This window comes from Pseudorca crassidens, chromosome 1 (assembly GCF_039906515.1).
Source record: "Pseudorca crassidens isolate mPseCra1 chromosome 1, mPseCra1.hap1, whole genome shotgun sequence".
NCBI classification, from domain to species: domain Eukaryota; kingdom Metazoa; phylum Chordata; class Mammalia; order Artiodactyla; family Delphinidae; genus Pseudorca; species Pseudorca crassidens.
Window position 1 is genome coordinate 121436620 of NC_090296.1, and position 23311 is coordinate 121459930.

Genomic DNA, 23311 nt, shown 5'->3' on the forward strand with positions numbered 1-23311 from the left:
AGTTTATTCCAGGGAACACACTAACCTCTTTCATAATATCTAAAGGCATACCAGCTACAAAAATATCAGGCTCTCAAGTGTGGCCAGCTCAGTGTGGGGCCTGGTTTGAGCCGTGACTGCTGCCAGGTAGGAGCCCATGGCTTCCTCCTGGGCTGCCTTGCAGGCCACAGGGACCCCAGGAGGAGCGGAGAAAGCTGTGGGAGAGAGGAAGCGCTGTGTCTGGTCACAGTGGTGTGTTCCAAGGCTGAGTGGGCCCAGCTGGAATCCTAGGTTGTCCCGGCCTGCATCACCAGCCCCAATCAGGAGAAGGCTTCCGTGAAGCCTGAAGGCTGGCGGCAGAGCCAGCGTCGGGAGGCTCCTGGACCGAGGGCCTAAACTACCGATTGCTTTCTCCAGAGCCCTAGCTGGCTTCCCAGGGTCAAAGGGGCAGACCAGAGCCTTCCCAAGGCTTGAGGTTCACAGTGCTGACAGACTTCCACCCAAGCAAAGCAACCCCCGGCTGGCCCTGAACCCCCGGGACCTGCTGACAGAGCTGGTGTCAAGCAGAGAGGCTGCCATGGCTGGAGTGACAGATGCTGGGAGAGCTGGGGAGGGAGTGGGCGGGGAGGATGGGAAGTGCTCCAGCACAGGCAAGGACACGGCGGGGTGGCCTTCCCCACCTTCAGGGCTGGGCACCGTTGGCCCGGGCGTCCGATAGGGCTGTCTTCCGGAAGGCCTGCAGGGCTGGGTTGTGCAGCAGCGTGTATGCCAGACCCCAGCGGGCCCTGCCTCGGCCTACCCGGGGCCCCGCTCCCTTGGCCGCCCGGTCCTTGGTCTGCAGCAGCTGCATCCCTGAAAAGAGACCTTCCGTGAGTCACTCAACACACACCCAGCCAAGCCCCACCCCCAGCACCGAGACCTGAGCAGAGTCTGTAAACCCTTTGTGTATGTAGGGTGAGGGAGGCCGAGACTGGGGCTCCAGGTGCCCGTTCACAGGGTGGGAAGCCAGGAGAGTGTGCGGTGCAGAAGCGTGTTTGTTAAGGCTCAGGGTGTCATCCTCTGGGTGGCCAGCAGAAGAGGGAAAGGATGAGCTCTGTGGAGGGGACTGGAGGCAGGGCTGGGACAAGGGTCCCCCTCCCTACTACACACTTCCCAGGCAGCAGGGCGGGGGAGGACGTACTGCTTGGGAGAGGCAGGGGGTGGCCTGGGGTGGTAGGGGTGACGGAGCCCCTTAGCTCTGAGACAGCTGTCTCATTCTCCACGTGAGGAGTGAGTGTGTGTGCACACACGTGACAGAAAGTGTGTGTATGTTAGTATTATGGGAAAAATTACCCTGAGACGGACCAGGAGAATTCTCACTTCTTCTCTCCCACAGGCAGCCCAGAGAGGATGTGGGCATTTTCCTAGCCCTGTCTCCCTTGCGTTGCTGGAGAGCGGGCCTGCCTCCTTCCTGGGAGAAGCCGGGTGGGCTCAATTCCCCCCATTCCCACTGGAAAGGCTCACCTTCCTCTTCCTCCCCCAGTCTGAGGCCATCCCGGGGCGCCGTGCGGGGCTGGGGCCTCCGAGTTCGCAGGAGCAGGACGCAGAAGGCCGTCGAGGCTGGATGTGACTGGCTGGCCTCCATCTTCAAGAAGTTGCAGTATGTGTGGTAGCCTGGGTGGGTGGGGAATGGCCGTGCTAGTGCGGGGGGGCCCCAGCCGGCACCTAACACAGACACAGGGAGTGCTCTGCACACCCTGCATGCGAGCTCGTGGGCACCTGAGCGTGTCGCACGTGCACTGCACATGGCCCCCTACACATACCCACAGCCTGGGGTTACAGACATCCTCTGCAGAGACCAGGTCAGGGCAGACCCTCCCGCACTGCTTGGGCAGCCTGAGCATCCCCTGCCCCCAGCTCCTGCCCAGTAACCTTACCGGGGTCGAAAGTGGCGGCTCTAGGTGGCAGCAGGCTGAGGTCCATCTGGCCAAGGTGGACAGCATTGTAGAGGGCAGACAGCAGCACTCGCCAGGCGGCCATCATGGTACCCACCAGCACATTGATGGGGAAGAGAAGGAAGGTGGTTGCATAGAGTGCTCGCCTGGGGTCAGGGAGAAGAGAGCTGAGGCAGGTCCTCACACAGAGTCCCTTCCTCAGGGTCAGTGGCAGACCTAGCTGACCACAACTGCCGTGTATTGGTTGGTTACACCTCTGTGTACCCATCTTCTGGGCTGGGTCTGCTCTCTCAACCCAGCTCACTCATCCCACCCATCTGGGAGACAGAGGCCCAGAGAGTCTGTGAGACTTTGCTAAGGCTGTCTGGCTAGTCAGTGGGGTTTAAGTCCAGGTCCACCTGGATCTTTCTATGACCCTGGTGCCCCCACCTCCCTCTTCTGGGTCCCTTGTCCACTGACTCTAAGTCTCTCCTGGGGCTAGCACGGAAATAATATTTCTGTTAACCTCCTTCCTGCAAAGGGGAAAGCAGTATTGATCCCCAAAACAGGAAAGGCTCATGGGGGTATTTCTGGCCGTGTGACAGGTAAACAGAGAGGTATTTTGGACTAAGCTGGGTCACTGACCCCTTTTAAGGCAAGCTCTTTTTACTGCTCACTGGGCTCCCCATTAGAGAAAGGGGAAAGATGGCAGACGAGGGAGAAGGGCACAAGGACAAAGACACCGAAGAAGCAGCTGAGGGCCTAAGGGAGGCGCAAGCCCAGGAGCAACCTCACCGGTTGGTCAGCTCTGGGCGCCCATGCTGAGTGTCTAGGAAGATCCAGTGGGCTGCCATGTTCTGCAGGGTCACAGCCAGGGCCAAGGTCAGCCAGAAGGGCCTGTGGGGGGTGAGGGGATGGGGCGGATGTCACTATTAGTGGTCCTCGGGAAAGCGGTCCCAGAGCCCTCGGTCCCTTGCCTCACTCACCATGAGGATTTCAGGGATCGGAGGAGCAGAAGGTTCCTGCCATGCAGCACGGGCATGAACACCAGGAAGGTAAGGGCCAAGGTCCCCAGGAAGAAGAGGATCTGCTGCACCAGGAGCCCTGCCAGCATGGGGAGGAGAACAGGGAAAGGCATCAGCCCACCCTCCCAGGAGCCCCAGGCTTTGGAACTGGGCAGACCTGGTTTCAGATACCTGCTCTGCTGCTGCTTAGCTGTGCCACCTTGAGCAAGTTATTTTACCTCTCTGAGCCTTGGTTTCTTCCTTTGTAAAAAGGGGATAAGCAGCCCCTACCCAGGAGGGCTGTTGTGAGGATCCAATGAGACAGTATCTGTGGCGGCTCTTTGAAAACCACAGAGTGCTTTGCAAATGTCATTTTCCCCCAGTTGCTCCCGAGTCCTTGAGGACAAGACAGTATTTGAAATTAATGTTTGCATTCCTACTGGCCAAAGCCTGGCACATGGTAAGTACCTGAAAGTTGCCTGTTGAAACAGTCGGCTAATTGTTTACATGGGATATGTACAAAAGGGTTTCAGAGGCATAAAGTTTACCTATACGAGGAATTATGACTTTTAGTGCTAGTGATTCGTCCACCCCTTTATCATCTTTTTCCACCTCCGCCAGCAAGGTGAGAACTGAAGGAACCAGCAGCAGAGGGAGAAATCAGGCCCTTGCTTCGGCAACAGTGGCCCCAGCCCCCTCACATCTGCAAGGACTTTATTCACCGCAGTGCCCAAGGGGAGAATCAGAAACTCGGAGCTTGGAGGGGTCCTTGAAGTTAATCTAGTCCAGTTCTCTCAGAGTAGGGCCCTCCTTGCGGCCCCCAACCATGGCCGCATAACCATGCTTGAATACTCCCAGTGACAGGGATGACCTCCTGAGACAGCCCATCATGATATTGCCCTCCCTTACAAAAGCAGGAACATGTCTCCTCGAACTTTCCAGCCCTGGGTCACCTTCTGTGTAAACCCCTGGTGGCACCCAGGAGCCATCCTCATGTGACCTTTTACCAAGGGCCCCTGCACCTGCCCCCCCACCCCACCTGTGTGGACTCGCTGAGGGCAGGGAAGGCAAGGTGGGTCCCTCCTCTTGCTTTTAGCCCCAGAGCCAGCTCCAGCACAGGCAGACCCCAAGAGGCAGCCAAGACCTGCTGGGAACCCTCCCCTCCCCCACTCGGGCCCGTGGGGCCTGCCGAGGTCAGGTGGAGTGGGCAAGGGGGCGCTCACCAAGGCAGGTAAACGCAGTCTGGTAGGCGGTGAAGCTCATCCAACAAAATATGGCCTGGCGGGAGGGGCGAGGGCTCGGGGGCCGGGGGCCCAGGTCCAGGGCGCCCCCTCGGTGCAGAGCTCGCAGGTTGGCCCTGGGGTGGGAGTGAGGAAGCCAGCGATCTCAGGGAGCACACACGCTCCCTAATTTCCTGCTCTGGGCCAGCCTCTGGCTGAACTCCCAGTCTAAGTACAACCCACGGCCACAGGCAGGGAAGCCCAGAGCTGTGGGAGCCCAGAGGAGCTACTAACCCAGCCTGGGAGATCAGGGAGGGCTTCCCGGAGGAGGTGATGTCTGAGTTGCGTCTTAAAGGATGAATCAGACTAAGCTGGTGGGGGGCGGGGCAGGGATCAAGGGAGACAAATTAAGGCAGAAGGCTCAACCTGAGCCAAGTCAGGAACGTGGGACACAACAGTAGGGATGGAAAGGGATTGGCAGCTCGGCCGTCAGGGCAGGAGGCAAGGTTCCAGGCAGGCAGAAGCTTGAGGGCCTTGATATGCCAGCCTAAGTAGAGCCAACCCTGTGAGAAAAGATCCTGGGGCAGGAACCCTGAGGCCTGATAAACGTACAGCATACGGACCAGCTCCCTGCCAAGTCCCTGGCCCTCCCCTCCCCACCCACTCTACTCCCAGCTACAAGCTTCTCTCCCTCTCTGCCCACGTTTCCTCAGTGCTCCTTACCATTCACCATGAAAGGGCAAGGTAGGCGGCTTGGCATTCCATGTCCCACAGTAATCTCTCTGGTGCCCCAGCGCCAGCCAGTCCACTCCTCACCCACACTTCACACTTGTTCTTGCCCACACAGTTCCTCCCGCCTGTGGCACCCTTCCTCCCTCATCTCCATTCCCAGGTAGCATGCCAGCTTTCCCAGGTGGCCCCACGCCAGCCCTTCGTCAGCCGTACATCAGTCGCAGATGTTTCTCCAACCGGACAGGGATGCCCCACCATCTCCACCCACCACAGGGCAGCTGGGCAGCTGGGCTCAGTAACAGCCTGGTCCTGCAGGGACTCTCCCTCCCTCCAGCTCCTAGCTTCTCCCCACAGGCCTCCTGGGTCAGGGGTCCTGCAGGCCCACAGGGCTCTGACCCCTTCCCCACGTCTGCACCGGGGGGAATCAGAGCCTGTCACTCACCTGTGTGTCACCAGCGAGCGGGTCAGCATGAGGAAGGTGAACAAGCAAGACAGAACCAAGGCCGAGATGTAGCAAACTGGAAGGTGGAAAAGGAGCAAAGTGGGAGGTCAGGGCCTGGGGGGTCTCCTGGGGGACCCCGAACTGCTGCCAGGATGGTACCTGGGTGGGAGTTATCCCTGCCCCACACCCCACTCTGAGGGGTGTCACATCCCCTGTTCTCAGATCCTCTTGTCACATCCCCTGTTCTCAGATCCAGTATAAGTCGATGACCTTGGTTGACCAATACCAGGTGACATCTGGTGGCCAAGACAGACAGAGGCTGGCTCTGAGGCTGCAGACCTGGCCCTCACCCTGGTCTTGCTGCTTCCATTGCTGTGTGACCCCCAGTGAGAGACTCCATCCAATGTGGCATCTGCCTTCAGCTCCATGGCTTCCTGGCTGTGTGGGCTTCAGGGGGTCATTTCATCTCCCAGCCTCAGCTTGCCCATGCTGGGCACACTGCTGGGCTGCCTGTCTCCCAGCATGCTGTGAGCCATAAAACCCCATCAGGGCCTGCGTCAGTGGCCTTTGTTAAGATGTGAGCACCCGTCAGTGTGGCCTGAGTCCATCAGAACATCAGAATGAGGGAAGTGACCACTGCTACCCATCTCCTCCCCGGGTCGCCACCCACCCTGTCCATTTGCACAGATCATGAGTTCCCTGTATCACCAGGCTGGAGGAGAGCATGGTGTTGTGAACAAGCCTGGCATTTAGCATAGCGGGGATGCAGGGCTACAACCCTTCCACCCTATATCCACATCTAGTCTTACTCAACACCCTCATAGTAACCCCACAGGAGAGGCACAGGGAGACATGGGACCCACAAAGAAGCTGAGACTCAGAGAGAGGGCCTGACCCGCCAGCCACACTGCTAGGAAGTGACAGAGCAGGGGGAGCAATCATTTCCAAGCAGACCCAGAATGAGCCCAGGGTGTCTGCACTCTGATCTCACTGGTCAGCCAAGGGAAGTGTTCCTGGCTCCCATCAGAGACTCAGGAGGGGAGCAAACACACACGGGAAAGGCAAGCACTAGGTCCTTGCAGCCACAGGTTCTGGAGATGTGGGTCTCAGCACTGACAGCATATTAGGATCACTTGGAGTTGTTCAAATTCCCATGGCCCAGGCTGTACCCCAGACCAATTAAATCAGAATTTCTGGGCATAGGACCCAGGCCATAGCTTTTGGGAAAGCAACCCCAGTAATTCCGATGTGCGGTCAGGGTTAAGAACCACTGAACTGGGTTGTTGTGTTTTTTTTTCAAAGACGAAGTCCTAATGATCTATTTCAAACAGCAACTGATTGAAATCAATCAGCCAACCGACATGTGTAGAGCTCCTGCTACAGTGGTTCTCACACTCAGGCTGGCATCAGAACCGTGGGGAGGGCTTGTCCAATCACAGAGGCTGGACCCCACCCTCAAGGTTTCTGAAGTCTGGCTCGAGCCTTGGGATTCCTTACAAGTTCAGGTGATTCTCAGGCACAGCCAGTATTGAGGATGACCGCTACAGAAACCCGGGGCCGATCTGCCTGTCCCTGGCTCACTCCTCTGGGGGCAGAAGGGGGCACTTTTCTGAAAGGCAAGGCTAGGAGAAAGCCCTGGACACGCGCAGCTCTGCCCTCCTAGAGCCAACACGGTACCAGCGAAGGTACATTCTGGACTGTTTCTGCCAGGAGGTGAGGAGCCTGCCTGCTGAGGCTGCCCAGGTGAGTGAACAGGTTAATTGGGGTGAAGGGTTAGCCAGCCCCCTTGGCCCCAGCCTGGCCTTTGGTCTCCATTTGCCTACCTCTTGTTCCTCTCTACCTCAAATGTGTCCAAACTTGGGTCCCTCCTAACCTGGTACCCATAAAATCTTCCTGCACTTTGCCTCCTCTGGGACTCTGCACCTGCCCCCTCCTGGGCACTGATTCCATGGATCCGTCTGTCTCCCCTACTCAATCAAGCGCCTCTAGGACAAGGTTGCCCTTAGAGCTTCAGCGCCCATTTTGCAGGTAGGAAGATGGAGGTCCAAAGGAGAAAAGTGGCTTGCCGGGGTCACACAGCTGTTAAGTGATGGAGCAGGAATTCTAATCTAGTCTGCCTGACTCAGAGTGTGAGATTTCTCTGAATGATGCCAGCCTTATAGTCCAGGTGCTAGGTGGGCAGCCCTAAAACAGGCTCTCGGAGCTCAGAAGACATTCGCTTCTTAGGCTAAGAACAGACCAAAAGGTCCCCAAGCTCAGACCTATCTCAGTTCCATCCCTGGCTTGCTGAGTGCTTGGGGGCATATCTCTAATCCTCCTGGGCCTCAGTTTGCCTTGTTAAACACTGATCTGTTTGACCCCTGCATCCAAGGAGATCCAAAGTGGGAGTCTTTGGGCTTGGAAACTGCAACATGTGATTAGAAGTGTCAGGTGTGTTGAGTAGAAACCAAATCCATTGTCCTGGACATGTCACTTCCTCCCTCTGCCTTTTGATTTCCTGCTCTGTGGGATGAGATCAATGATGCTGACCTAACAGGGCTGCAGTGAGCAAGGTGTGAGCTTGGATGTGGACTGATGTGGGCCATGTCTGCTCCTGCCTGTGGCCCAGATTGCAGCCAACTTGGAAAATCTCCCTGGAGATGTCATTTTCAGCCCATCCAGAACTTGTCACCTGTCTATCTTGTGGGCTTTGGCCACAGTTCCAGGGAGCAGACGCACTCAGGAAAGTGGTGGGAGTGGTAGTTGGGGAAGGAAGCAGTCACTGCATATACCCCTGCGCACTCCTACTCCCTCCCTGATGGTAATGGTAAGAAAGAGCTGCAGAGCAATCACACCTCCACCTGCCATACTGGCAGCCTAGACTCTGACGATCACATGCTACTCCTCCAGAGCCAGGGTGCCTTTGCCTGTGCCTTTGCCAGGGACGCCCAAGCCAGCAGAGGGTGCAGGCCCCATGACACCTGACCACTAGGCTTTGTCTCAAGGTGATGGAGAGCCCCAGCCTGGGCATCAGGAGATTGTGTTCTCCTCTTGGCTCCCGTCTGCCTGGCTGTACGACCTCAGGTGATTCCCTCCCCGTGTGTCAAGTGAGGATACTTCTCAGTCTCGTCCACAGGGCTGTGGAGGTGGCGTAGGTGGGAAACAGGGCTAAGGGATAAGGAGGCATCAGACCACAGAAGGGGAGACTAGTACAGTTCCCGGGCCCAGGAGCTCATTGTCAAGGGAAGGAAGGAGAAAACAGGTGCCTGGAGGACAGGGATTGGGGAAAAGAAAGCGTCCGCCCTGCCTGACCCCACCCACCTGCCATGAGGATTAGCTCAGAATCCTGGCGCACTGTCCCACTTCACTGCCTCCTTTTCCCTTTCCCCACCCGCAGCAAAGGCCCCGGGCTGTCCCCTCAGCTCACACATACCACACCCTCCCCCATCTCCACGCCTGCAGAACTGGGCAAAGTCACTAGGGGTGGGGGTGGGAGACACCACACAAGCTAACAGCGGCCTGCTGAGGTGACCTTCAGGTCTCAGAGACTTGGAACTGGAAGCTCCAACCACGCCAATTTGGAGATGAAGCAGCCAAGATGCAGAAAGGGGAAGGGACGTGCCCAAGGACACCCCGCATGTCTGCAGCACCTGGGACAGAGCTCAGGTATCCCAGCTGAGGTCCCCACTGCCGGCCCTCAGGGGCTCCCGAGAGGCCTCACCTTCCAGAGCCCACAGGTAGTGCTTCACCAGCTCCACCACCTCCTGCTTGTCCTCTGAGAGCACGATCCCAAAGCCAGCCAGCAGGTAGGAGATGTCCGTGGTGATCCCTGCCCTCACCTTCTGGATGGTGGGTACCACGCCCACCAGTAGCAGCAGGGCCACCTGGAAAAACCCCCGAATCAGGGCGGCAGGGCCTGGCTGTGCTCACACCAGACACTCCCATCCCAGGAATAGTGTGCTCTGAGACTTCAGGGAAGAAACTCTGGCAGCACACGGGCTGCCTCCACGTGCCCATCACCCTTCACAGTGTTCTTATCTGTCCTTTAGAGCAGCATCCTCGTGCCAAAAATCAGCACATTACAAACAGATACGACTTTAGCTCCATAGGCCTCAGATATGCTTTCAAGCAGCACAAGTATACGTGTGTATCTCTGACCGCCTATCAATCGTCTATCTATCTAAAACTTCAGAATATAAAATTTCCAATTTTTCCATGTTGGACAAAGCAAAGTGTCCTAAAAATGAGCACAGGCACTGAAGCTGGACAGACCTGGATTCAACTTTTGGCTACCCTGAGATATTAACTGTAGGAACTTGGCCAAGTTCCTACAGTTCATCTCTCAGCCTCAATTTCCTCCATCTGTAAAATGGAGAAAAATCATACCTACCTTCCAGGGTTTTTGATTTTTTGTTTGTTTTTTTTTCTGAGGGGGGCATAGTGGTGGTGGGGATTTATCAAACATATATTATCTCACTAAATCTTCCCAACTAAAAGGAATTAATCTATTTCCTCCATTTCACAGCTAAGCTAATTGTTTCAGGGATGTTGGGTAACTTGCCCAAGGTCACTCAGGAGGTAAATAAAGGAGCTAGGATTTAAATCCACATTTATGTGACTCCAAAACTCGTGCTCTGACCCTGCGTGAGCCCAACAAGAGTTACCATCCCCTCTCCTCTGGGTAGGCCAGCATTCCCAAGATGGCCAGAAGCAGCTGGACAGGATTTGGGTCGGGGTTTTTGGAGAGCTGAGCTGAGGGCCTGAGCCATCTCAGCCTTGGGGGTTGGGAGCAGGGGTCCAGAGGCAAGTGGCACTACAGAGGCAGGACATACCTGGTAGATGGCCGTCCCTGTCAGGGTGACTGAAAGCACCAGCTTCAGGGGGAGTCGGAATCCTGCAGTCCCCAAAAGGAGGGGTGTGGTGAACCCCAGCGCCATCCAGCCCCGGGAGCCCCATCCCTCCCAAGAGGCCTAGGACAAGGGCCAGAGCTCACAGGACCCTGGACCACCAAGGCCAGGCCAGGGGCTTCCCCCTGTCCCAAGCTGGGGTTGTTCTTCCCGAAGACAAGAGTTTTGGGGAAAGGAGCGGACCTTCTACTGCAGCTGTTCTGTGCAAAAGAGGGGTGAGGTCACCTGTCACTCTTGACCTCAGCTCCCCACGCCATACCTCGCTGTGGAGTGTAGACGTAGTGTCTGAAGTAGATCCAGGCCCGGGACAGGAAGCCCTGCTTGGACATGTGGGAGCTGCAGAAAGACCCAGGCAGGAGGGAGCTCTCAGGGGAAGCCCCTGCCCTGAGCCTGGGCCCCAGGGTTTGGTTCATTCCTCATCTCTGCCCCACCATGCTGCCCAGTGCCAGCCTCCCAAACAAGCCTGCCTGCCCAGACCTGTCCCCCGGCCCTAGGACCTCACCTGCTTTTCAGCTTCTTCTGGCAAAGGAGGGTCCTCAGATATTCTTCAGAGTAGCTGTTCTGCAGCCCCTGTGGCGACAGACAAATGGATAAGCAGATGGGACCTGTCTCAAGCCATCCCTGGGGCCCTGGCCCAGGGTAGGTGCGCGTACAAACCTCTTGGCAGTGGTGGAGTACAGAGAAGGGCCATCCCGTGGGGACGAGGTCCATGCCCCCCAAAGCTGCCCTTCCCTCCTCCGTAAATAAAAGACTAATCAGTCTCCTATCTAAGAACTCTCAATGCAGGGAAGTTCTTCCTAAGGTCTATCTCCAACTCTCTCCAGCTTTACTCAGTCACATCACATCACTGCTTTCCTCCTGGCCCTCTGGCCTCTAGTAGCTAAGACTGAAGCAAAAAGGGAACTTATGTCCCACGAGCACATCCCTGACCAGGACACAGGATAGGGCCATTTCAGGTCAGATCCCCCCAGCCCTCGCCTACTCCAGGGAGATCACAAGGGTGACCTGATTTGTCTAAGCCACATTCCAGGCCTTAAACTCCCTGCCAAGTGGCAGAGGCCCACAGTAAGATGCAGTGAGCCCCTGGCCCCTGACGATTAGGAAAATATAGGCCATGGTCACCTGTTGCCATGGCAACCCTGGGATCCAGGGCAGGTGTGGGTCAGCTCAAAGCTTGACTGTGTCCTTTGAGGCTTAAAACTCTTTGACCAAGGGCCAAAGAGGATTCTAGTTCTCCTCAGACTCCCCAAGAGGAAAGGCATGCAATGGAGGGAGAGGCCGAGAAGATCCCTGGAAGGGGAGGGAAGGGCCTGGACGAGGTACTGTGTGTCCTGGGGAGCTGCTCCCCTCTTCTGAGCATCTGGAGGGCAGTAGTGACAAGTACTGAGGACCCTACTGCTACCCTGTGAGAGCGAAACCCGGAGTCAGGTGGGCCTGTGGGGGACCCAGGGTCGCCCCAGAGATGCTGAGCCCACCCACCTCTTCTCCCCTCACTCTTCATCCCTCCATGGGGACCTCACTCCTTCTCTGCCTTCAGTCCTAGCCCCTCTCCTGAGCTCCAGGCCCACAGTCCAGCTGCCCGCCAGACCCCTCAGCGCCACACACCTACAGCTACACATCGTCCCCCGCACACCTGCTCTCATCCAGCCTTGTGTATGTCAGCAACTAGCGCCACCACCCACCTGCTGTCTGTCCTAGATGCCATCCTTCAAGGCTTTCCTTCACCCTCCACATCCGCAGAGCAATCAGCCTTTTGCATCTGTGTCTTTAACCTTTCTCAAGGGCCTCTGCGGAGCAGTCTCCCTCTTCCTCCCCTCTCGCCAGGAAGAGCACTGGGCCCCGCCTCCACCCATGCTCCCAGGTCAGCTGGATGAGCCCTGGTTGCACTTCTCACAGCGCACTGTAAATATATGTTGCTGCATCCATCTCCCCCAGCACACTGGGAGTCCTGGAGGTCCGACACAAGTCACTCGGCTAAGTTCACAAACCCAGCCTAGGGCCTGGCACAGGGCAGGTGCTTAGGAGGTCTACCTAATCTCAAATAAGATTGCCATATCTTGTAAGAATTCTCTCTTGCCATGGGTGCCAGCCGAGGGCCTGGCCTGGCCTTTGCCTGGGGAGGGAGGACCAACCAGTCCCTCTGCGACTCAGCAAACATTTTCTGAGCACGTGTTATGTTCTAGGCTCCACACCAGGCATGACCACGTGTAGGGGAACAATAGATATGGGCAAGTCCACGGTGTCTTGGGTGCTGAGTACGAGCCCACCCCAGCCCTGCCCCTTTACCTTGGAACCCGCTGCTGCCCCATGACTGAAGCTTTTCACCAGCTGCACTGGGTACCAAAGGCTCAGGAATCCGAGGCCCAGAAGGAGAGGCAGAGAGGCCAACAGAGAGTAGTACCTGTAGATCTGGATGGACAGAACAACGCCTAGACACACCTACCTTCTGCCTCCTTCCCCCAACCGAAGACCAGGGTTCATTTCCCTTCCCAGCTCACAGGGGTCCCTGAGGGTGGTCTAGGATGCATGGGAAGGCTTCTGGTTCTTTCACTACCCCCCAGCCAGGGCCACTTGGCACCAACTTCTACTTCCCCTTCTCAGGCCCTGCAGAGGTGCCTGCCCCTCTCCCAGGCCCCTGGACTCCCAGGTCCCTTACAGGAGCCAAAGGGAGTATGTTTTGTAATCCTCTCCTACCCACCCCAGGGGGCTGGGATGGGGCCTGAAACGGGGGACATCCACCTTCTATGTCCCTACGTTCCTGGTGCTTTGACACGGGCCTGATTTTTTCTATTACAGTTTGCAACCTGGGCATCTGGGAAGTACATGCTCTGCCTCCCGGGGTTGAGGCCCTCCTAGGGTTGCATATGTATTCATCTATTTGTTAATTCAATATGTTTTTATTGAGAGCTTAGTATGTGCCAGGTCCTGGCTGGTGAAAAAGACCAACGAAGTCCCTGCTCTCACGGAAACCACCTAATCTTCAACTCTACCCTGAGGGATTCGTGTTACAACTTCATTTATGGGGGCAGGGCAGGGTGGGGGGGAACCTGAGTCTCAGAAATGTGGTAAGGGGTCCTCAAAACACCTAGCACCACCTGGCACCATTTCGTATATTTGTTTGTTTGACTGTGTGTCCCCTTCTGGAATGGCAGCTCTTGGGATGTCAGGGACGTCACCTGTCTTGTTCACAGCTGTATTCCAGTGCCTGGAAATGTCCCTGGTGCAGAGTATATGCTCAGATATGTTTGTGGAATGACCAAAGGAAGGAAGGGATAAAGTTGGATTCAAATCTGGGTTGTCTGACTCTGTAGGCCACACCCCCACCCTTTGGGCTCTGGACTGGTCAAGCTTCACACCCCAGCCAGCTCCAGTGAACCAGGTTCTGAGGTTCTGTAATTCTCTTTTTAGCCCTCTGAGACCATCCCCCAGCTCAGCACTTGCGTCCTCCAGCTCTCTTCACTCCCACTCCAGTCTGGCCAAGGGAAGTCTGGGAGATCAATAATGGGGGGATTTCAGGCTTCCTCTCCCTCCTTCTCTGCCCCTTCCTCCCCTCCTTCCCCCTCCCAGACTGGAAGCTCCTGAGGGCCGGCCCGGCTGCTTGGTCCCCAGCCTCTCCCACAGAGGGGCAGAGCTTGGAATGAGCATGTGTGTATAGGCGTGGAATCCTGTGCAACAGGGAAGCAGGACAGAGAGGAAAGGAGCCACACTGGTTTAAGCAGCTTCTCCACGCCCCGCCGCCCCAGGCCGTCGTAAGTCAGCGGTTACCTTGGGTGACACCGGACACTCTGCCCTTTGCCAGACCTGGACCCCCAGATGAGCCCAGGACAGCACGCTGCCGAGCAGGTGAGCGGCTCTATGCCTGACCGTGGCACAGACAGCCAGGGGATAGTAGAGGGCAGGGTAATAGAGCAGAGCCAGTATCTTCCACGGCCCTGGAAGGCAAGACAGGCCGAGAGACACAGGATGGAGGGGCAGATGTGGGGCCTGGGTCCAACCCACCCAAGCTTCTCTCCTGTCTCCATCTTCCCAGCCCCTCAGCTGATTCCGTGGGCAAGAGCCCTGCACGCGAATCCAGGCTCTGACTATTATCAGCTCTGTGATCTTGGGCAAGTTACCTCTTGGAGTCTCAGTTTCCCCGTCTGTAAAATGGAAATAATATATAGTACATTAGCAAAGGTAAAATGAGAAGGTATGTGTACAGTGCCTTAGCCCAGTGCCTGAGTTAGTACTCAATAAATTAGGCTACTATTTTATTACTCTTCCCTTCTCTGACCCTCGGAACCTGCCACTGTAAAATGGGGCGAATATCTGCATCTTGTGGAGTTGCTGTGAGGATCGGATCATCTAAGGAGGTCATGTTGCAGGGCAGTGGCTCCTCTGGTTGGCAGCTGTCCTTTTTACCATCACCTCCTTGAGCCCAGCTCAAGTCTCCAGGACCCCTCCCCGCACCCCTCCCCACCCTTCTTCATGCTCACACGGGACTGGGCTGTCTGGGGGACTCAGCCTGTGCTCCCTCCCTCCCGAGGGTGGGATTTGCACAAGAGCAGAGAGGGCAGTATTGACTCAGGACAGAGCAATAGAGGTTTCGGGCACTGTGGTGGGACAATTGGGGAGGGCAATGGGACAGCGTCTTCTGGTCTATGGCTCATGACTGGAATGGGGAGCCCCAGTACTCTGGATTCCCACCTGCCCCCTCCCATCAATCCAGCCCAGGGCCTCAGCTGTGCTGGGTACCTTGGCCGGGTGGTAAGGCGAGAGTCAGGAAAGGCAGTGGGTCCTCAGTGGGGAGCAGCAAGCACAGGGAGCTGAAGAGGACCGTGAAGACGGCGGCAGGCACGGTCCGGGGCCTGTCCCCAGCCAAGAAGTCCACAGGGCTGGTGCAGAGGCGGGGACAGGACAGGGGGGAGTTGCTCAGGCCCTGCACGCCCATTACCACACACCGAGTTCCATAAACCGGGGAGGTGAGTCAGTTCCACTTTCCAGATGGGGAAACTGAGGTCCCTTCGTGCATTCATTCCACAGATGTCTGTGTAGTGCCTCCTATGAAACCAGATCTGGGCCCTGTGGCAAAGTGACTCAGGAACATCCCCTGCCCCACCCCCTGCAACAGGCAGACACAGAAGGAAGAAGCCTGAGCACTGCTCCCTCCGCCCACTCTGGAAGCTTCAGGAAACAGCCGCCTCCACGCTAATTGGTCTGTCTGGGCTGGCTGACCTTCAGAGAGCTGGAGAGTCACAACATCCTTATGCAACAGCCGCCACCCTGGCCTGGGAGTGGCCCTGGGGCAGAGGGCAGACAGCGGGCATGGCTGTCCCAGGCATCACCCCTCTGGGCTCAGGGCAAGCCACTCAGACGCTCTGCTTCTGTGCTCCAGTTTGCCTTCATGCCCTGAGGTCTCCATCCTGCTTCTCCCAGGCCCTCCCCCAGGCGGGGCATGCTCTCTCCTGGGCCAGCCAGTGTGGCAGAAACCCCAGGCTAGTTCCTCACAAAACCAACATGGCAGGCCCCACCTCAGTGTGCAGCCCAGGCCTGGGGTGCAAGGCTGTCTACACTGGGGATCCACCTACCACCTCACCCCAGGCCTTTGGTCTCTCCCACACAAGGCTGCCCGGTCCTGTCTCCTCAGGGTCATCCCCATCCCAGACTCTGGGGTTGCTGGGCTGAAGGAGACGGGGAGAAAATTTCAGCCAGAGGGACTGGAGGGCAATCCCTCATAAATCTGCCTCGAAGCATCAGGGTCCAGGTAACACCCTCAGGGAAATGAGGGTCAAGATGGCATGGAGAGGGGCTTCCCTGGTGGCGCAGTGGTTGAGAATCCGCCTGCCAATGCAGGGGACACAGGTTCGATCCCTGGTCCAGGAAGATCCCACATGCCACCGAGCAACTAAGCCCGTGCGCCACAACTACTGAGCCTGTGCCCTAGAGCCCGCGAGCCACAACTACTGAAGCCCGTGTGCCTAGAGCCCACGCTCTGCAGCAAGAGATGCCACCGCAACGAGAAGCCCGGGCTCCGCAATGAAGAGTAGGCCCAGCTGGCCGCAACTAGAGAAAGCCCGCGCACAGCAACGAAGACCCAACGCAGCCGAAATATTTAAAAAAAAAAAAGACAGTGTGGAGTGACCACGGCCTGTCGAGACTATGGACTGCCTGAGGAGGTGTGTCCTAGAGCTGGGCCCTCTTGGGCTCGGTCTCCCTGGGGTCTGGAACAGGAGTGGGTGCATCTGAGTGGGTCCCTCCCCTTCCCTCAGGGGGTCCCAACTAAGCCTGGAGATCTGGGTGGGGATGGGGAGAGCCCCCAGACTGAGAGAGTTTGGGGTGTCCCAGAGGCCAGAGCTGGCTCCTAGGTACCTAACAAGCCACCACCCTCCCAGCTGGGCCCCCTGAGCGGGGGTGCCCAGGCCAAGGCACCAACCTGGGGAGCCCAGGCCTGCCGTGCCCACAGTGGGGCCAGAGCTGGCGGCGCTTCACCAGCATGGCCAGCAGCAGCAACGCGAGGATCTGAAAGGAGAGCACAGAGGAGGGCTCGGGTGCCCAGGCCTTCCCCGAGGGGCTGAGTCAGGGCACTCAATCCCAGGACCCCCTACCCGCAGTGCACACTCCTGCAGCAACTGGGGACTGGCTAGGAGGTGACAGAAGTTTGAAAGGTTGGTCTGCATCCTGGTTTGGGTCCCCACCCTGGGAGAACTCCCGGTACCCACTCCCATATGTGGGCTCCCCGAGTCTCCCTTCACCAGCGCCAGCAAAGAACACACATCCCCCTGTTCAGGCTGGCAGTAGGCGGCAAGCCAGTTGGGACTCACCGACAGCACGACCAGGCAGGCGTGGTAGAGGCCGGGTGGCACGCTGGGGTGGCAGGAGGGCACCAGCCTGCAGAGTGAGTGAAGGCTGGGTCAGGCCGAGGTAGGGAAACCCCAGGTGTGCAGCCCAGTCTGGGGTTCCAGGCTGTCTATACTGGGGCTCCACCCACCACCTCCCTTGGCCCTCTGATGTCTCCTAGACAGTTCACCTGCTCAGGGCCATTCTGGGCCTCTGATGACCCTGAAGTGTGCCGGTCCCACGCCCAGCTCTGAGGTTACAGGGCTGAAGGAGGCAGGGGGCTCCCAGGGGAAGACATGGGAGAAACAGAATGGGCCAGCTTGGCCTTTCTATCCATCAAGGCCCACTTCATTCCTCCCTCCTCCAGGAAGCCTCCCTGACTGCTCCAGGCCTCAGATCTCTCCTCAGAACTGTGGCTGAGTGTACCGCCTGGGTCCGGCAATCAGCAATGGGTCCTATGATTTGTCTTTCACTCACTGGAATCCAAGTTTGGTCTGTGTCTCTGACTGGAACGATCTACCTTGGTCTTCCAGGATTTATGTCTCTTCTTTACCTGTTTTATTAAGGGCTGAGTAACGTGGCAGAGAAAGGTATCAGGTAGGAGCCCCGAGCTCAGGGCTGGACGTGAACCTAGGAGAGCTGATAGGACTGGGTTCCTGGGGGAGAGGTAGACCTCTGGGTTTGCCCAGATGGAGCCTGGGAGCGCCAGAAGGAGGTAACCAGTGTGGGCAAGGCCACCAAGTTCTGGTGGGTGAGGCATCAGAGGAAGCCCTGCAGCTGCACCCTCCCTGCCGCAGGCGGGGCTCACCCACCCAGCTGGGCTCCTTCCTGCTGTGTGGAAAAGAGGGATCCCAAGGGTGAGCCTGAGTACTCTGTGCTGGAACACCCCGAGCTTGGGAATCCCAGAGAGTGAGAAGCAGGAGAGAACCCGGTCACGCGGGCTTGTCCTTGGGGTGGAGGGACAGAAGGAGTCTGTTTTGTGCGATTTCTTGGCCAGGGCAGAGCCAGCCTCTTCCCAGAGCAGTAGAGTTTGTGCCATGCAGGGGATCAGGTTCCTGCTGTCTGAGCCCAGGCCTCACGCTCCGCGCTTGCAACTCTGAGGCATTTTACTCGAGTATGTGGGGTGGGGTTTGGGTGAGGCAGGGCCCCTCACCAGCCCCAAGAGTTCAGAGCCACCACTCCAGGCCCGCTCAGTCTGCATCTCACCACCTGACAAAGTCCTACTCAATCCTGCGGCCCCCACCAGGCCCAGCCAGGGCAGGGGCTCCGTAAACCGTCCCTGGAGCAGCCTGACCGTTTCCCACTCATCCCAGACCAGGAGCCACCCTAACCTCCACGGACCCCCTCCAGGGCCCTGTTTGGGGGCAGCTCTGGCCCTTCCTGTGCCACCCGGGGCCCCCCATCTACCCTTTACTTAGTTCAGTTTGCCTGAGGCTCATGGACCCTCAAATGTTTGAGGTCTGAGCGACAGAAATTTAGCTGAGCAAATGTCTGGCTCACAGCTCGTGGACCCATGTTTCGTGCTGTGGGACAGGCCGGATGGCGCAGACACAGAGAATGCTACGTCAGGGAGGGCGGGCGCTCGATCTTTGAGGGGGCACACGCAGATGCTAAAGGATGCAGAAGAAGGAGAGAAATCTGGGGCAAGGCCTCAGAGGGGGTGGGATTTGAGTTTGAAAGATGGTGGCATCTCTTTAGGCAAATAAGGGGCAAGGGAGCTCCATGTAGAGGAAAGAGCATGAGAAAGTGGAGTGACAGGCAGTAGACAGTGAGGCTGGGGCCAGGCAAGGTTTTCAGCTTGATTACAGCGCAGAGGGCTGGCTGAGAGCCGGTAATAGCAGGCATGGGAGGCACTAGGGAGCCACTGAGGGCGTCTGAGCGGGACAGTGTTCTAGATTTTAGGAGATTTCTGTGGCTAGATTTGAATAACAACAACAACAGTAACTAGTATTGACTAAGCATCGAGTGAGCGCCAGGCACTTCCTATGTATTGACTCAGTTAATTACCTAAGAGGTGGGTGCTGTTAGTATCCCCCTTGCCTAGATAAGGAGAACAAGGCTCAGAGAGGCTAGGTATCTTGCCCAAATCACACAGCTAGTAAAGCACCAGAGCCAGAATTCGAACTGAGGTAGTCCGACTTCAGTAGCCGCATGTGACCAGGATGTGAGAGGCAAGGAGTACGTGGAGGAAGATATTAAGTTGAACCACGTGAAACTGCCACTTCTTTCCATCAAAAACAGTTGAGTATCGGCATTTTCAAATGGCTCAGCGTAAACAGTCACGGGGGAGCGGGAATGTCAGGCAGTATCTCAGGGGTATTTAGGTGGAAGACTTTACATGCCTTAATGTAGTGGAGCAGAGAGAAGGGGAGTTTCTGGGATGACTGTAGGGTTCTGGGCCTTATTCCAAGACGAAGAGTGAGGACAGAGTCCAATGGAACCCAAGGAAGCTGAGGCTTGGTCTTGGGCAATTCAGAGGTGGTGATGGGCACTCAGGGACAGAGGCCGGACTGCAGGATGGTGAGGACACTGAGACGGAGAAGAAGCAAGGCAACTGTTTCTAGAAGTCTGGCTCTGAGGTAGAGGTTGCAAAGGGCCCCATCCAGAGGGGAGGGCAGAACACATCTGTGTGGGTGAGAGGGAAAGGCTGACTGTCTGGGGCGGGGGTCTGTGGGCCTGTGGTCCCCGGGGGGCCTGGAGCCCTGCTGCTTGACCCTCTCCCTGCTCCCACAGCAGAAGAACCTGCAGATCACCCTGGCGTTGACCTCTCTTGGTGGGAGGGCAGGCCATGAAGGAAGCCTCCCAATTCCGCCTTCCAGGCAGCCCTTTGAAGTGGTGGGGAGGTGACTGACATCCTGGACAGCTGCCACAGATGTATTTGTATCCCCAGGCTCTGGCTGGGAAGCCCGGTATTGATGATAAGAGTGGATGACACATGAGCACATGGCAAGTAGGGCCCATAACCTGACCAGAGGAGCCTCTGGGGGTAGAAAAGAGCCAGCTCGGCTTACACACATCAATCCTATGTCCACAGAAGACCCCAGACAGTGTGCATCCCATCGCCATCAGACTCACCCCCACCCCCAACCTCTCCAACCAGGTCCTGGTGCCAAGGGGGCACTTGGATAAATGTGACCAGGAGATTGAGTCCATCCCAGACACTGTCACCAGTGCCCACAACCTCGACTCCAGCCTGCTGGGGCGCGCTGAGGCACAAGGGGGACCACTGTGCAGAGCTCCTCAAAGCTTTGGTGCACCACCTCGCCGGGGTGTCTGACTCACACAGGGAGAAGTGAGTCCAAGCTTGCCTCCTTGGGATTCCCCTGGGATCCCAGCTTCCCACTCCCACCTTTGGCAGGAAGTTCGACTTGGTTTGGCCAAGTAAGTAGATTCAAACAAAGCTCTTCATTCTTACCTGCAGTGGGAGAAGAGAGCTACAAATTCTAGCTGACACCCACCTTAGGAGTGGTACTGCTCATCACCTAGTCCCTGCCATGCACCCAGCTTTATTCTAAGGCCATATGTAAATACCTGAGCCACAGAGCTGGCTGCAGGCACCTGGCCCCAGCCAATGCCTGGGCCCTGAAGTGGCTAAGGACACAGCTTCAAATCAGGGCCTTAACTCAGGTCAGATTCTGTGTCCTCTTGGGGCTCCCATGCCCCTCTCCATTCTGCTGCTTCTCCCACCTCACACATACACAGCAGGAACCTGGGGAGCCCTGGGCTTTCGAGGTCAGCCAGGGAAGGGGAAGAGGGCACCCTTTTGCTGACAGCAGGGCTGCTTTCCAGGTGGTCAGAACCCCGAGTCCTCCAAACAACATCTCCTTCCCCCAGGCCTGGGTGGGGTCTCCATCCCTGCCGGGTGACCCCAGCCTGGCCAGGCCACAGCCCTGGCCTCTGGGGAGGCACGCGAGCATTTTTCCCTTCTCCGGTTTTGGTTGTTGATGGAGAACAGATGTGCACACATCTGGCTCGGCAACCCCCAGCCTCACCTTTCTAGTTCCGCAAACCTTCAGACAGAGAAGGGAGGTAGGGGATGGGGCCGGGGCCAGGGACAACAAGGGGAGAACTGGGCTCTGGGGCCCACGCAGGCAAGGCGTCCTTGGCAGCATGGGGGCACAAGGAAGCCCAGCTCCTCCACCAGGGTACCCAGACTAATCAAAGATAGAAGGGATCTGGGCAGAGGCAGCTGTGGGCCGAGTCCTCAGGCCACTCTGGGCTGGGCTGAGGCCGCCTCCCTCCCCTGGGCTGCCCGAGCACTCCTGCTGAAGAGAACAGGGCCTCCTCAGCTTCACGGAGCCTCAGACCCCAAAGCCAACCGGGGCGGCATGTTTCCTCAGGCCTCCCCCTGCCCCAGGCCTGCCCAGAGAACCTGACGCTTACTAACAGCACACCCCAGATGGTCACCACAGGGGCCAGTAACACCTTGAAGGCAGGCCCGACTCCCTCAACCACTCACCCAGGACTCTCCACCCTGGTTACAGGCCAGAGTCACCCAGGGAGCCACCACAGCCCAGCTGGATCTGAGTTTGCAAGGATGGGGCCCAGGAATCTGTTTTTTAAACACACCACAGGGAATTCCCTGGCGGTCCAGTGGTTAGGACTCAGTGCTCTCCCTGCCAGGGCCGGGGTTCAGTCCCTGGTCAGGGAACTAAGATCCCACAAGCCGCGTGGCACAGCCCCCCAAAATAAAATAAAGTCAAAAAAACAAACACACCGCATAGGTGCTTTTTAGGTGACTAGCCTGGCCCAGGTCCTCCACTTCAAGTTTCTTAACACCAGCACAAAGGCTGTTCTCACCTAACAGGCGAGGAGACTGAAGCCCAGAGAGGCTGTGACTTGCCAAGGGTTCACACAGCAAATGAGCGGCAGAGCCCCTCTTAGCAGCCCTCGCTCAGGGTCTTCCCCACACCCCCCCATCAGTAACCTCTGCCACACCCCATGCGCTGGCCGACAGGGCCAGGGGTTCCGACTCACCCTTCCGGCTCAAGCTCCTGGCCACCCTGGGGCTCGTCGATGTACCAGCTGCCATAGGAGTCATCGTCGTCTGTGGCCCCGGACGAGGTCTGGTTCCCTGCTACCTGGGTCGACATTCTCTAGTGCTTTTCCTCTGACCCCCAAACCAGAGGGAAAAAGCCACTACAGATGTGAAAAGAGGCTTGGGGCGGGGTGGGGGGGGAGAAAGAAAACTCAAACAAAGAAACGTTTCTCTTTAATCCTAAAGGTTACTTTCTTGCTTTTAGCTCTCTGGGAAAAGCCCTCCTGGGAGTGAGGGCCTGGGCCGGCTGGCACAGGAGAAGGGGAAGGGCTTCTCCTGTCCCCTCCTGTCCCTTCCCTCCCAGTCTCGCGAGGTCCTGCAGGAGGTAGTTATCCCTTGGGGATGGTGCCCCCTCAGGGTCCTCGGGCTTTTGCTGGGGCACCCGTCTGTCTCTCTATGACTGGCCACCGGTAGGTTTTGACTCAAAGCACCATTTTCAAAGAAGTTTTGTCCAATCCAAGCTGCCCACAGAGAGCACCCCCTTCCTTCCCCCTCCTCAAGCCCACCCAGATGGACCCACAGACACACACTCAAGGAAGGACCAGGGAGGAAGGAGCTGCGGAGATGAAAGGGTGGGCGGGCAGCGGGCAGCGGGCGGGCTCAGCACCGTCTGCCGGCCCCTCCCAGCTGGACTCCCAGCCCCTTCCGCTCTCAGGGGTCCAGCCCAATCCCCCCTCTTTGTTCAGGCTCCCTCGAGACCATCCCCCAGCCTCAGCCTGCCCCTCGCTGGCCCCCTTGGGCCTCAGTGATGGGAACACACCGTGGTCCTCACAAGACCCCCTTCCGGAGGTGGAGGTCCGGCTCCATTGGCGGCCTGAGCCTGGGAGGAGTGCGGCCAGGAGTGCCGGCACCTGACTGCACGCACATACCTGCCTTCGGCGCCTGCCCCAAATCGCCCACACATCTGCAGGGCCTTACAGACAAGTCAGGCATTCCAGCAACCCAGGGAGACTGGGCCAGGGCCAGAAGGAGGGGAGGGAGCCCGTCCGTTCCTTCTCCTGGAGGAACATGTGTCTCACTGGTAAAATCTTTTTGTTTCTCCAACTTGATTTCACAAGGAGATAACTCACCCCCACAAGGCAGAAATTAGTCCTTTAAACACAAACCAGACCCACGGGGAGGCAAGAACCCTGCCTGCCTCCTGTTCCTCCCGGAGTGTGGGGTGAGAGTGAGGGCAGGAGATGGAGGTTCCTCTCCCCCTCCTGGCCCCCAACCGGGGGTGGAGGTATGGCAAGATGCAGACGAGACAGAGAGCAGTTCTCAGGCCCCCTATCCCTGGGT

General features: G+C 57.5%; 1 protein-coding gene across 1 annotated transcript; it reads right to left on the minus strand.

Annotated features, from left to right (window-relative positions):
* STRA6 (signaling receptor and transporter of retinol STRA6) lies at window positions 1-22875 on the minus strand. Its single transcript, XM_067753343.1, has 19 exons — window positions 22791-22875; window positions 21970-22150; window positions 16977-17043; window positions 16589-16674; window positions 14911-15050; window positions 14292-14315; window positions 13942-14108; window positions 12463-12585; window positions 10679-10746; window positions 10436-10512; window positions 10102-10163; window positions 8991-9153; window positions 5291-5366; window positions 4120-4253; window positions 2879-2996; window positions 2688-2789; window positions 1896-2059; window positions 1483-1632; window positions 1-831 (listed from the first exon to the last, which is right to left on the minus strand). The coding sequence occupies exons 2-19, from the start codon at window positions 22083-22085 to the stop codon at window positions 662-664; spliced, it is 2007 nt and encodes a 668-aa protein (XP_067609444.1). The 5' UTR covers window positions 22086-22150; window positions 22791-22875; the 3' UTR covers window positions 1-661.
* Between the last annotated feature and the right edge of the window lie 436 nt (window positions 22876-23311).